This window comes from Phascolarctos cinereus, unplaced genomic scaffold (genome assembly GCF_003287225.1).
Source record: "Phascolarctos cinereus isolate Bilbo 61053 unplaced genomic scaffold, phaCin_HiC Scaffold_1;HRSCAF=81, whole genome shotgun sequence".
NCBI lineage: Eukaryota > Metazoa > Chordata > Mammalia > Diprotodontia > Phascolarctidae > Phascolarctos > Phascolarctos cinereus.
Window position 1 is genome coordinate 194,103,012 of NW_027555514.1, and position 15,344 is coordinate 194,118,355.

General features: G+C 43.1%; 1 protein-coding gene across 2 annotated transcripts in view; it reads right to left on the reverse strand.

Moving 5' to 3' along the window:
- SLC6A13 (solute carrier family 6 member 13) overlaps window positions 1-15,344 on the reverse strand; it is a 52,081-nt gene that overhangs the window by 6,066 nt on the left and 30,671 nt on the right. For both annotated transcript variants that reach the window (XM_021001728.2, XM_021001727.2), the window contains exons 8-13: window positions 8,106-8,209; window positions 4,080-4,204; window positions 2,178-2,290; window positions 1,486-1,623; window positions 622-724; window positions 19-119 (exon numbers count right to left, since the gene is read on the reverse strand). In XM_021001728.2, coding sequence (XP_020857387.1) covers window positions 19-119; window positions 622-724; window positions 1,486-1,623; window positions 2,178-2,290; window positions 4,080-4,204; window positions 8,106-8,209 — 684 coding nt within the window. The remainder of the gene's footprint in view (window positions 1-18; window positions 120-621; window positions 725-1,485; window positions 1,624-2,177; window positions 2,291-4,079; window positions 4,205-8,105; window positions 8,210-15,344) is intronic.

Consider the following 15,344-nt stretch of genomic DNA (forward strand, 5'->3'; position numbering starts at 1 on the left):
CCCCCAAGGTTTTCTTACTGTGCATACAGCTGGTGTGAGGAATATCCAGCAATATTTCATGACAGGCCATGGACGATAGCCAATCATGTCTTCAATGTTATCATAGAATCTCTCAGCTCCTACAAGAAGATGGGAGGGACAAGAAGGGAAAGAAAGAGAAATTGTTCATTTTTGCCTTTGCACTCAGTGGCGTCAGGGCAGGATAGCAGGCCGAGAACCATGCCCAGGGCCCCAAATATGGGAGATGCCAAGATAGTATAAAGCTATTATGACAAGAAATAATTGGTCTAATCCACAGCAGGATCAACATAATTTAGATTTATAGCATAACTTTCTAACTTCCAAGGTGGTTAAAGAGGGCAGTTAAAATAGTTAGATTTCTTTCCTCGATGAATTTTGAGGAAAGGACAGAGATCTGTATATTTAGGATAGTATAGAGGCTGGAGATGGGATGAAATGTTCCCCAGACTGGCCCTTCCAACCATGAGGAGTCCAGAATATCAACTACCTTTTCAGAAGGATTCTGGGGAAACATGCTGATAAGCATGTTTATACTTGATGCCTGAGTTTCTCCTCAGATGGGGAACCCTGGCTACTGAAGGGGTCTTTTGAGTCACTCACCATATACCCAGGCCACACAGAGTGTCTCAAAGATGGCTACAAATAAGAGGCACATGCCGCTGGCTGCATAGTAGTCAAACAGCTGAAACACGTACATTCCACCCTGGCAAAGAAGAAATAGAGGAGAGGGACTTCTGGGGGACCTGTCCACCTCTGTGCCCATGGGACATCCTCTAACTCAGGCTATTTCAGTCCAGATGCATAAAAACAGAGACACTTTTCCCTTTCAGCGGACTCAGGTTAGGAGAGGTCACCACCACCATCATATAGTCATTTAGCCAGGGTCAGGTTACAGCTGAAAGCATGTGAACATTTGCCTGGATTTTCTAAGGGCCAGCTGGTTCTTTTTTTCCTAAGGGGCAGTGGACATATAGAAAATCCCTCTTCATTATCAACGGATCATAGATTTAAAGCTGGAATGTACCTTAGAGGCCCTCAGTTAAGGGGTGCCAAGACACATCTATTTCCTAATTCCTTAGACCACCACATAAAATAAAACAGTGCCTGCTTCCCTTGAAGCTTGATTTGGGTAAAGAGGGTGTGACTTTGCTAGTGGCCCCAGCTCTGAAGCCTTCTATCTCCAGGACCACTGAGGTGAGCTCTCTCTAGCCAAATTTCTTGCCAGGTCTGACATTCAGCCTTTCTTCTTCTAGGATCACCCAAATTATCCCCTTTTGCTACATTTCTCGGACTACCATGACAGCCTATAGTATAACCTTTACATTGCATTTCTCCAAGATAAAGAAAAAGAAGCAATGGTGTCCCATGTTGGAAAGACCCAACACTTTCAGAATTTGTCCCATCTGTTTGGTGAGGGTTGCCCTCCTCAGTGCATCCCACCCTGTAGCTTCACTGGCCTCTTACCTCCGTGAGCATGATGAGCCCAATGAGGTAGGAGAGGACAGAAATCACCAGGATAAGGGTTTCCCGGCGGTTCTTCTTCCGAAGTTTGTTGGGGTACATGTCCACCAAGGCTGTCACCAGGCTCTCTACACACACAAACTAGAGGGTAGGGCAAAAGAATTAGAGAGGAGGACCACTTAAGATAAGCTTCATCAGCTCATCCTGTCCCCAGGATTAGCCAACTCCTCTCCCTACTCCTCCAGCAAGCCTCCCAGAGTCTTCTTCACATGAACTGACCTTGCCTCAGTAAGTCCCTGCTTCATATCCAAAGATCCTAGTACTACTGCGGAGGGACACTGCACTCCTGACATTCTCTCCTGCATTCTCCAATTAGAGTTTCTGCAGAAAGTCCTCTCCTCCTATGCCCTTCCATTTCTCCCTTTTACTTCCCTCCACCTACCCATCTACCCACATGAGCTCTCTCTCTCTCTGTCTCTTTCTTTCTCTCTCTCTATCTCTGTCTCTGTTCTGTCTGTCTGTCTCTCTCTGTCTCTGTCTGTCTGTCTCTCTCCCTCCTCTCTCTCTGACTCTGTCTCTGTCTGTCTCTCTCCTTCTCTATGTCTCTCTCTCTTTCTCTGTCTCTGTCTCTGTCTCTCTCTCTCTCTCACACACACACATCTGTCAGTCTTCAGGTGGGAGGTAATGAACTATACCTGGCTATCCAGCCCAAGCAGCACAACCATGAGGAAGAAACAACACGCCCAAAGAGGAGAGAAGGGCAGCATCACCACAGCCCTGGGGTACGCGATGAATGCCAATCCAGGGCCTATAGCAAGAAGCAAAATAAAAGAGTCTAGTGTTGGGTGAGGGTCAGGAGAAGACAAAGGACAGGATAGTCAACTCCAAAAAATTTCCCATTTAAAATCAGCCTATCTGGATATGGACACAACCTGTCCCCTCCAAATCTGCACCATCCCAGAGAAGGAGGCAGTGTGGCTTAGTGAGGGAAGGAGTCTGATTTGGAATTATGAATCTGCCTCAAGTGTGACCTTTTACAATCCACAACTTCTCTTGGCCTCAGTTTTCCAATCTGTCAAACGAAAGGATTGGACTCTATGGTCTCTACAAACCCTTCCCACTGTAATTCTGAGACCCTAAGATCCTAATTCTCTGGCCACCACCCACATTCCCCAGCTTCTGCCCCTACAACTAAAGTAGATAGAGGATAGAGAATCAGAGCTAAAAAGGGACTTTTTCTGTGAGTATCTTATTAATCTAACCCCCTTTATTTGACAAGAAAGGACGACTGAGACCCAAAGAGATCAAGTAACTAGAGTTGTAATAACACAATAACTGCCCATGGCAAGACTAGGACTAAAACATAGGTCTTCTGACACTCTTTCCACTACAGTATATGGCCTTAGTAGTCTACATGTATGTAAGATAGCCCCACCTACACATCATCTCTACTCACATGATTCTTAAATCTCTTCCGACCTCCAAACCTCACTTGTCTACTGACTAATGGACATCTCCAACCGGATATCTCATGGCAGATCCAAAACTGAACTCAACTGTCTTTCTCCCAAATCCTCCCCTCTTCTGAACTATCACTGTGGAGGGTAACACCATCCTTCCAGTTACACATGCTTGCAAGCACAGGAGTCCTTCTGAACTCCTCAATCTCACCACCCCCCAATACACAGACTGTAGCGAAGTCCTGTCATTTCTACCTTCACCTCTCTCCTATATGCCCCCTTCTCTCCTCTGATACTGCCACCACCCTGGAGAAGCCCTCATCATCTTATGCCTGGACTACTGCAATAGCAAGCTGGTTGGTCTCCCTGTCTCAAAGCTCCACCCACTTCAGTCCATCCTCCATTCAGCTGCCAAACTGATCTTCGTAAAGCACAGTCCAATAATGCCATCCCCTCCAACTCCAGGGGTTCCCTATCACCTCCAGGATCAAATTAAAATCCTGTTTGGCTATTAAATCCTCTATCATAAGATGGACCTTTCCTACCTTTCTTATATCTTGCACCTGACACTACAAATCTCAAATCCAGGCATCTTCACTGACTGCCCTCCATGCCTGGAATTGTCTCCCTCCTTCACCTATGCCCTCTGGCTTCCCTGGCTTTGGTCAAGTCTTTGCTAAAGTCCCACCTTCTGCCTCTCCCAGTCTTCCTTAATGTTAGTGCCTCCCCTCTGAGAAAAATCTCCAATTTATCCTTTCTACATCTTATTTGTATTTTGTGTCCTCTCTTAGTCTCAAAGCTCCTGGAGAGCAGAGACTATTGTTTTGTACTTTTGGGGGGGGGTGTCTTTTTTTATATCCCCAGCACTTATCACAGTGCCTGGCACATAGTAGGCACTTAATAAGTGCTCTGTTGACTGTACACCCTCCAGGCTGCCCTTTGGTCTCCCTAAACCTCAAACTAATATTCCTCAACTTCCCTCCACTTAGAGACGACTAGACTACATGATCTCCAATATGGCAATGTTGAGACTTCCACAGGAAAATCCCAGCTGGCAAGTACACTGCTGGTATCAGGGCTAGCCCCACTTCAGTGCTCAGGCATTCCCTCTGCCACAACCAGAACAGTGCCACTCACCTGACTCGGCCACCTCAGATATGGGTACCCCTTGTTCCTGAGACATGAAGCCCAGAATGGAGAAGATAGCAAAACCGGCCACAAAGCTGGTGCCACTGTTCAGAAAGCAGAGTGAGATGCAGTCCCTGGTGGAAGGGAAGAGACAGAAGTAGGACAAGACCAACTAATCACCTTCCTGAAAAAGTCAAACACCTAATCACATTCAAACATCACCTTGAGGGCAGGGACTTGCCCACTGTCTTGACTTATTTGGAGGAGGGGGAGTTATCAGCTTGCACATGTTAGCTACTTAATAAGAGTTTGTTAAACTGAAGTAAAGGAATCAATTATAAAAAAAAAAGTCCATTCAATACCCAAGTACTACCTCTTCCAGGAAGCCTTCCCTGACCCCCACAATGGAAGTAACCCCTCTTCTCACATCTCTTGCAGTGCTTTGCACTGCTCCAAATGTGCTTAGATTTTGCTTTAAATCATAATTATTGAGCACAGACCGCGTTTTGCATGACAAAACAATTTATCATCTAGTGTCCAACTGGTTGTTGATGAAGTAGAACAGGGGTTCTGAACATTTTTTGTGTCCTAGAACTGGTGAAGCCTATGAAATGTATAAAATAAAATACATAGAATTAACAAAGTAAACCAATTGTGTTGGAATATGATTATCAATTTTTTTTAAATGTTCACAGACCCCAAATTAAAAACCTCAGATGAGAATATGAGACATCTGCTAGAGAGGATGGATGGAAGAACTCAAAACAAATCAGATAGAATGAGGTATAGGTGAGTTGCCATCTTCACTAGTTAAGGGTTTGTCCACATTCATGGTTTCTTAGATCCATCAAAGTAAGAAAATAGATTATACAATTTAGACCTGGAACAGACCTCAGAGGCCATCTATTCTGAACCCCTCATTTGGCAGGTGAGGAAAATGAGTCTCAGAGAGGAGAAATCATTCCTCAAGGTTACCAAAGTGATAAGTAGAGTCAAGATCAGAAACTAGGCCCTTTGACTCAAAATCCAAGGCTCTTTCCATCATTCTGTTGTGTACCTATAGAATGCCCCATTGGACTATGATTTCCTACAAAGCAGGGGCCATATCTTATTGACCTTTGCATCCTCTGGTACCTGGCATAGCACCTGGCTTGTAGCGCACATTTAATAAATGTTAGTTAGACTGAAGTAGGACCTCAGGAAAAGGCCTGGGTTCTGATCTGCCCTGGTCTTCAGACATGAGTGTAATATATCTTCTAGATATTCCTTCTTCATTTCCCATCTCCTTCAGCTGTACTTACTGACCTAGTGCCATCTGTGAGTCAGTCCAGTTCCCGAGGACCTAGATCTCTGGCCTCATCTCCCTGTGACCACCCCCAGGTCCCTTCCACAAACTCAGTATTCCATGTCCTATCTCCATATAGTCACATAAGCCTTTTCCTGGGCCCAGAATGAATTCTTTCTTGATCTTTGCTTCTCAGAATCCTTGTTTACCCTCAAGGCTGAATGTAGTTGTCACCTCGTCTAAGAACCCTTTGCTGATCTCCTCAGTGGTCTGTGCTCTTTCTTTCCTCAGTTTTCCTTGGATTCCATAGATCCCCTCAGTAGAATACAAGTTCCCTGGCAGTGAGGACTATTTTGTATCTTCAGGGACCATTACATTATCTTACACAAGCTCAACCACAGATTTAGAGCTAGACAGGATGTTCAGAGGTCATCTCTCTCATTTTAAGGATAAAGAAACCAGAGGATTAAGTGATTTGCCCAAAATTGCAGAAATATTAAAGATATAGATTTTAATAGTAGGTACTTCATAAATATCTTAAATTTCAATTTAACCAGCTTTGTCTTTTGATCTCCAGTGCCCAGCAGGGTCTAGTACATAATAGATGCTTAATAAATGCTTTTTTAACTACAAAATTTAACAAAAAAATTAACTAAAAACCACAAAGTTACACCTCTATACTAATGTTCCCTGCTAGCAAATGCACATTGAATGATATGTGAATTGCTCAAGGTCACCCAATAGTAAAAGAAGCAGAGCCAGGATTTTTTCGGTCTTTTGACTCCAAGTCCAGCAAGCTTTTTACCTTATGGATTATCCAAGACAAAATAAAATCCACTTTAATTTAAGTTTAGAACAGATGATATGATTTTTTAGATGATGCTTAATCCATTTTACTTCAACTAATATTAACATTTATTTGCATTAACAAATAGGTAATGTGGTAAAAAGGTGGCACAGAGGTATGGGTGTGCTAGTAAATATTTAACAACCAGTTGTCCAAAAACCAAAAAGTACACATACAAGATGCTTTTAAATTTAATCCAAATTATTAACATTTTTCTATTACTTTCTTTAAGTCCCGATAATCAACAAAATAATAAACCAAGCCCTGATTTGCAGCAATTGCCAATTTCAGAGGTTCACTCTGAAAGTTTACTAATTAGCTTCACAAGCCATTAGGCACTAGCTTTAGCACACTCTTGTAGCAGGGTTCTGGGAGTGGACAGAGAACTGTTGCAGTATTAAATATCTTCTGTGGATGATCTACAAAGCTGATGACTTCGATGCCATTAACAGCTCTGCAGCGCAGCTAGGTGGTACAGTGGTTAGAGCACCAATCCTAGCGTCAGGAAGACCTGAGTTCAAATGTGACCTCAGACACACACTAGCTGTGTGACCCTGGGCAAGACACTTAATCCTGTTTAAGTTCCTTCATCTGTAAAATGAGATAGAAAAGGAAATGGAAAACCACTCTAGTATCTCAGCCAAAAAAAACCCCAAATGGGGTCATAAAGAGTCAGACATGACCAAAACGAGTGAACAACAACAAAAGTAACTCTACTTCTCAAACTTGCTGCTCAACTGAGGTCTTTGCTCAAGAGCCCACCCACACCCACTGACCCCTGCAAGCTGGGCTGTTCTTCCAGTGCTGTGGCTTCTCAGATCTTAATGACCACCTCACACTGAAGAGGGCTTGTTTTACTTCACCACACAGCTAGAATAAGTTGAAAGAGGACTAGGGGGTGCAGCTAGGTGGCGCAGTGGATAGAGCACTGGCCTTGAAGTCAGGAGGACCTGAGTTCAAATCCGACCTCAGACCAAACACTTGACACTTACTAGCTGTGTGACCCTGGGCAAGTCACTTAACCCCAATTGCCTAAAAAATAAATTCAAAAAAAAAAAGACTGGGGAAATTTTAGTAAGTTGGTAGATTCTTCCAAATTTTCCTTGGCATGGTACCTTGCTAGAGGGATAGTTCTGTTATATTCAAAAACCAAGTTCCTACTGTGTACAATGTAGTGGCTAGAGAGTGACTTCGCAATCAGAAAGACCTAGTTTCAAGGCCTGCTTCTGACATACACTGGTCATTTGACTCTGCAAATCACTTAATCTCTTAGTACCCCAAGCAACCCTCAATTACCAATTGCTGGACAGATGAATTTCCCTAAACCATGAAATCACAGCCTAAATGCGTCAGCACCAAAAATATATAAAGCATTGAACAGACATAAACTGAAAATTGAATTCAGATTTTAGATAACCAGCTATCATTTAACTCAATGGGTCTTTGACCTCTACTCCAAAATCTTCTCCCTATTTTGCTGCATAGATGAGTGAGTCCAATAAAACCGTTTTAAAGCAGTTCGTTTAATTTTGGGATGGCAGGCATAATTCTTCTTGTTTATGTTGACCAGTAGATCATCATGCAAAAGTTTAGAAGGGTCTGGTGTTGTTTTATTCTTTAAATTATCTTTCATTATCAGTGCTACTTAGGTAAATGGCACTGTGAGAAGCACAAAAATGAGTTCCACCTAGTCCCTACCCTCAGGAAGCTTACAATCTAATCATGGGAATAAGTCAATAATACCTCTAGCACAAGTTAGACTATAATAAGGGGAGAAGTCAAATAGAGAAGGATAAGAGATTAAGGGAGAGAGGGAATCTCATTTCATTCATGGTGGGGAGGTGGGGAGAGATAGGGGTAATAGAGAGACAAAATATGTCCAGAGACTCACTTCCCAAGTTACCTGTAACAATTGTTGTGGTACTTGTTATAGCTGCCCAAGGCTGTCAGACACCCAAGACAGATGGCATAAGAGAAGAAGATCTGGGTGCCTGCATCCATCCACACCTGCAATGAAAGGCCAGCAAAGCTAATCAATACCTACTAGGTGAGGAACATGGCTCTACAACTGCACATAGAGATATCATGGAGCCTTAATAAACAAAGTCCTAGTAGGATGAGAAACTGGCGGATGAGGAACAGAAAAGCCTGCCTGCACATGATAAGTGCTTGGCTCCTGTTTTCCAGAGCCAATATGTTAGACAGTGCCCAAAGAAAGTGCAATTGGTAGTGGACAATGATCAGAATTTCCTGGAGACTGAGGCAGGGGGAAGGGGAAGACTTGGGGTATACTCTAAAACAAAGATTAATCTATTCCAGAGCAATTCCCAGGAACTAGGCCATAGCTCTGAGTGTTGCTGGGTGTTTCCTGGTTTGTCCTAATCTAGTCTCTTATGGAAGGAATAAGGGGAAAGCTCCAGGCAGAAAGAGATAAGTCATCACACAATCATAACAGTTCGATCTACCAAAATATGCTTAATATAAATGGATAAGTAGAGCCTATATCAGATTACATGCCACCTTGGGATAGGGGAGGAAAAGAAGAGGAAAAAAATTTAAAACTCAAAGTCTTATGGAAGTGAATGTTGAAAACTAAAAATTAATTAATTTTTTTTTTTAAAGAATTGGATGTACCTCACTCCCTTCTTTGCAGAAGAAGAGGACTGTGGCTATGGAACATTGCATATATTGTAGCACTCAATCTATTGGCTTTGTTGAACTGCTTTTTAAATAAAAGTGCTTTGTGACAAAGAATGGCTTACTTGTTAGGGCAGAAGGGAGGGGAAGGGGGGGTGCATCTGGAAATAGAAGTAATATAAAAACAAAAATACCCATTTTTTTAAAAGAATATTAGAACTGGAGGGAATTGAGATCATTGTACCTGTCCCTCCCAACTCCTGGCTCCTGGGAAAATGTTGTACTTTACCCTCATCCACATTTTGTCTGACCAGGGCTAACCCAACCAACTAGGAAGGGTTTAAGACAGAAACTCTGGGGATATTGCTCCTAAAAATAACCTCACATTTATGTAGCATTTAAAGTTGATAATTATGTACTTTTTCACAACAAGTGTTTGTTATTATCCCCTTCTTACAGAGAAGGAAACCAATCATTATCATCATCATCATCACTAACATTTATATGGTGTTTTAAGATTTGTAATTTTTTTATACCTATTGTGTTATTTGAGCCTCACAACAACCCCGTGAGGTAGGTGCTATTATTATCCCCATTTTACAGATGAGAATACTGAGGCTGAGAGAAGTTAAGATGATTTACCCAGCCACATAGTTAGAAAGTGACAGAATCAAGGATTCTAGCCCAGATGTCAGACTCCAAGTACCATTATTATACCATCCTTCCTCACTTCCCAGTTATCTGCAGTATCATCAGTGTATTAATACCACCCACCACCACCACCACCACCGTCCATCCCATATCCTCATGTGAAAATAAGGAGAAATAATCCTCAACACAGAGAGAGTCAAGGAAACGGACAAAATTTTGAATGTAAAGGGGGTGGAGGGATAGGGGAAAGAGGCTGCTGGGGGATACAGCTAGGGAGTACAGGAATAGCCCTCTAGATAAACATTGGGTATTATTGTTACTGTTATTATCTCAGCTGGCTGGCACAGGCTGTGCACGTTATGATTCAGCTTTAACAGCTAGAAAAATATCCCCAAGAGCGTGTAGGTCCTGAAAAACAGGACTAAGCAATCCTACAGCCTTGCAGGAGACTGGGGTCCTGTTGCTATACAGGCCCTCCCCCAGGCACTTCCTGACTTCAGAGGATTTCAGTTCTTAGCCTGAATGTTTCCTTATACCATGACAGTCCAGGACTATCCCCCTATTACAAAAAAATCTATTACCCTATTACAAACAGTTAACTCAAATGACTGAAACATATCATTTGACCATAGAGTATATTCAAATCATCCCAGATCCTGCCCCTTACCCCAACCTTGACTTCCCCTAGGTCCTGGATTACAGCAAAGTTCCCCAAGTATATCTACTTGTTTCCATTCACCAGTAATTAATTCCCACTTCTTATCCCTTTTCCCACATCAAAGCTGCCCAATCTTTGCTTTTTCCCATGTCGGCTTCACTATGTAATGTTAACCAGCACCCACAGGTTTGCTATCCTCTTCTCTCCCCAGCACCCAACAAAATGTCCCTTAAACCCTTCTGGCTTGACTTTAAAAAAATTTTTGTTGGGTTCTACCCAGCCTTTTATTTGTACCCACTGTAACACCTGACAGGTAGCATCAGTAGGTACTCCTGAGTATCCTACTTTATTCTCATCCCTGTGGAAATGGGCCACAAAAGAGCCAGAGAAGGTGGTGAGATGATCATGGCTCTAGTCTATTGTGCCTTCTGCTCACCCTGAAGGTCCTTCACTGGTTCATGCTGGGTTCTCAGGGCCAGAAGTTGCTGCTAGGGAAGAGAAAGATCAAAGACTGGAGTTACAGATGGGCAAGGAGTCAGGACTGAAAAGGAGCTAGAACCAACATGGGTATGTATGATTTAGGAACACTGAATAAGTACAGTAACTACAGTAAAGATTTCAACGTGGGATGAGGTAAGAAAAGGGATCTTTGAATTAATTTTGAATGGTAGAAAAAAAGTGGGAGTGAATGGAAAAGAAAACTTGGCCATGGTAAAGCTCTCAGATAAACTTGAAACTCCCCCAAACCGAGTCTGATGCTAAAGGTTTAAAAAGCAGAGCAAGGAAAGTTTGAGGATAAGTAGCCTTAGAAATACCAAAGACAGTTTGCATGCTCCTTCATGACACTTTGAAATACTGTCATCTTCTAAAAATCTTTCCATCGGGTCTAAGGGTTCTCCCCAGGATAGTCCTCTCGGCTCAGGAAACAAGTTTGACCATAGGTGTTGATATCAGAATCTTAGGCAGAGTTTCCAAGGGCTCAAGACATTGCCATTCCCCCCCCAGGCCTAAAAGTTCAGCATGAAGGTTTCCTAGAAGATACCAGGGAGGTTTCTGATTACCTTCTAAAATAGTCTGAACATTGCCTGTCTAGAAGCAACTCCCAGGGGAGGAAAGAACCAAGAAAAATCATGCTGTCACAGTTCCCCACACATGTAAGGATCTAAGATGAGACAAGTTGTTAAGGAACAAGAGACCCAGGAGGAAAGCCAGAGTTCAGAGTTCAAGGCCCAGGTCCAGCCCTTGTGACAAGGGGCCCCCTCACTGTGTTCCTGTATTCTTGGCAAGCTGTCAACCCTCTACACAGCTGCCTGATGACACGCCTGCTAGAACAGTGGTCAGAACCGGGGATTAGGAGAGCATGGAGCAAACTGTTCTGGGCATCCCTGCCCCCCATATATAGACAGGCTCCCCACTTACACCAGAGAATACCGGTTTCTGAAGCAAAAACCTCACCAGCTAGTAGTCACCTAGAGCAGGGGTGGAGATCCTCCAGTGAAACTTCAAGGGACAGCCTTTGAGTTTAGGGGACAGAGGAGGGGAGGGATATCTAACAGTAATAACGTCACTGTGAGTATTATTATTGCTGATATTTACAAGGTATGTTACATGCATTATTTCATTTGAGCCTCACAATGCCTGGAAGCAGCTAGCATAAATCTTATTACGTGCATTTAACAGGCAAAAAACCAGAGTCTTAGAACAGTTAAAGGACTTTGAAGTGGTGGAGCCAGGAATTCCAATCCAGATCTTCTGACTCCAAAACTCAGGGATTTATTATTAGAGGCAGACAGATGGCTCAGTGGATACAGCACTGGGCCCAGAGTCACAAAGACCTGAGGTCAAATCTGGCCTCAGACACTCACTAGCTGTGTGACCCTGCGCAAGTCACTTAACCTCTGCTTGAGGCAGCTAGATGGCTCAAGTACTAGGCTTGGAGTTAGGAAGACCTGAGTTCAAATCCGGCCTCAGACATTTACTAGCTATGCGACCCCGGGCAAGTCACTTCAGTTTGCCTTAATCCATTGGAGAAGGAAATGGCAAAGCACTCCAGTATCTTTGCCAAGAAAACCCCATGGACAATATTGGTATGCTATAGTCCACAGAGTCACAAAGAGTTGGACATGACTGAATGACTGACCAACACAATTAGATTCCGGAACAATTATCTGAAAGAAAAGAGAGAAATCCTTCAAAGAGATGTGTGGTCCTGAGGTGAAGCAACTTTATATTTGTTTTGTTTTTTGCTAGGTAAGGGCGTAAGCCCAGGGTCACATAGCTAGTAAGTGTCAAGTGTCTGAGGCCAGATTTGAACTCAGGTCCTCCTGACTCCAAGGCTGGTACTCTATCACATTGTGACACCAAACTGCCCCACAACTTATACTTTTTTAAGCAAGGAAATCCTGTTTCTTTCCCTTGAGCAAGTCAGTATCACTCTCTAGGCTATATAGCACATAATTCACAGATAATGTAAAAATTTATCTTTTTTACAATAGCTTTACTCTATTCCCCATCAAACCTGTCACTAGAACTGCTTGCAAAGAGCAAAAAGGGTTGATTTGAAGCAATCAGGTATTATGGGAGACACATTATGATGCCAGTCTGGACATCTGAATAACTTTGAGTAAGTCACTTTACTCTCCAAAGGCTCTGTTTGTTTCGTCATCTATGCAGTGAGGGGCCTGGACGAGGTCATTTCCAGGGTCCTTCTCAGTCTAACATTCTACAATTCTAGGAGTTTCCCTATCTCCATCTTTATTTATTTTATCTCAAAAAAAGTGGAATAAACAAGAAGGTGACAGCATGAGTGAGCTCAAGAAGTAGAACACTGGAATGACCAAGGCATCAGATAATTAGTCTTAGAAAAAAAAAGAAAAGTCAATTGTACCTGAGACTCTAATAATTACTTACCTGCGTAAAAAAGCTGGGTGCCAATGCAACAGCCTATGCAACTACTCAAGACAGAATGAGTTTAGGAAGACAGCTCAGACTCCAGTGGGAAGGGCTACTCTAGCATAGGATTCAGCAATCGATTTAGCTTTGAATGCCATCAATGCAACTAGGAACCAAGAGATAACCCATACGTCAATGGGCTAGTCATTTCTATTCCCTGGGACTCAGTTTTCCCCAGATGTAAAATGTGAGAGAAGGCTCTTTGGGATATCCATTTTAAAATTGTTAGGATAGCGTGGGACGGTGGACGTGAAAGTACCTAAGGATCTGTGGGTCTTACCATTTGCCCTGCTGCTAAATCCTTGGCGCTCCTAGACTTTTCCACCTACCCTGCAGCTCAACTTTTATATGTTTTCTCCCCTGATTAGAATCTAAGCTCCTTGAAAACGGGGATTATCTAGCTTCTGCTATTTGTATACCTAGCCTTTAGCATAGTACTTGGCACATGATAAATGCTTTTCCATTTATTCATTTGTTAGAAAGCAAAAGCACTAATAAAAGGCATTGATATGAGAATGGCAATGACTAATATTTATATAAGTGCTTCCAAGCACTTTATATACTTTATCTCATTTAAGTTTCACAACAACCCAATGAGGTAAGCATTAATATGCCCTTTTTATGGATGAGGAAACAGAGGCTTGGAGAGGCTAAGTGAATTGCCTGCAAGAGGTAAGATTTGAACTCAGCTCTTCCTAACTCCAAGTCCAACAGTGTATCCACTCTATCATGCCACCTCTGATGCTTCTGCATGGCATGGATGCAACTTTAGGTTCTCTCTTAAAGTCTTGGCCACGTGGATCTAGCTCTGGCCCATTCCGGCCAATGCAAAGGGCAAATACAATAACAGACTTTGCCTTCCCCTTTCCCTCCCCAGACTCCAGTCTACCTCAATCCCATTTGGCCAGACAGGGGAGAAGAATGACATCATGAAATAATGCACAAAATGAGGTCAAGTATAACATAATGCGTTACCATTTGGATGAACTGGGAGTAACCAGCCACAAGGCACAATTATCAAGCCCTACCAAACACTGTTGCAGTGTCCTAAAACCCACATGGCTCCCCCACCTGCTCTGCTGCTGTGTCCTCCAGATACCTAGGCACCATCATCTGAGCTGATTGTATAAGTAAAGACCCTCAGACTTTGCTATCTACTCAGCTATGGCCTCTTAGAATGTCTGGCCTTTCCATCTGCCTTACAGATGGACTCTTCTATACATGTTGTTTCTCTTGGTTAAAGAATGAGCTCCTTAAGGAAAAAGAACTGTCGGGGGCAGCTAGGTGGTACAGTGGATAGAGCACCAGCCCTGAAGTCAGGAGGACCTAAGTTCAAATCTGGCCTCAGACACATGATACTCACTAGCTGTGTGACCATGGGCAAGCCACTTAATCCCAATTGCCTCACAAAAAAAAAGAATAAAAAGAAAAAGGACTGTTTCATTCATATAGACATATATACATATGTATGTAGCACAGTGCTTGGCACATAGAAATCACTTCAGTGTTTTTTCATCCTTCCAAATTATAGAATCATAAGATTTGGAGCTGGAAGAGACCTGGGAAATCATCTAGTCCAGGGGTGGGGAACCTGCAGCCTTGGGGCCACATGTAGCCCTGTAGGTCCTCAAGGGCAACCCTTTGAATCCAAACTTTAGTCAAAGGTCCACACTTGAGGACCTACAAGGCCATATGTGGCCTCGAGGCCACAGGTTCCCCACCCCTGAATCCATTCCTCCCATTTTATAGATGAGGAAAATAAGGCCAAGAAGGGAAATCATTTGCCCAAATTTATACAGGTCAGAGCTAGGATTTGAACCCACATCTTCTGATTCCAAATGCAGAGCGTGATATACATTGTCAGAGGGATGGCCATGAGGCAATAGACACTTTGGGCCATCACAATACATGAGAACCATCTATTAAGGCCCAGAAGGGTTCTGATTTGCCTCAGTGGGGAAGATAGACTGACAAGATCACAGATCCTTAAAGTATTATCACTAGTATCCCTCTCCTAGTTCTGTCTCCTCTGCGCTGAGAAGAAAGGGGGACAGAGAAGATGCCATTCTTTCTGCCCGTGTGGGTTACCTGATCTCAGCTCCCTGGCTGAGTGTTTCAAAGTGAAGAGAAGAGGCCACAGGTGCCAAGCTGCCAGTTGGAAATGTCACACTCCCAGGGAGGTGCCAACTAGATTCAATTATGGCTCTGGTACAGGCACCCTGCAAGGAGCTACTCTTTCTGCCT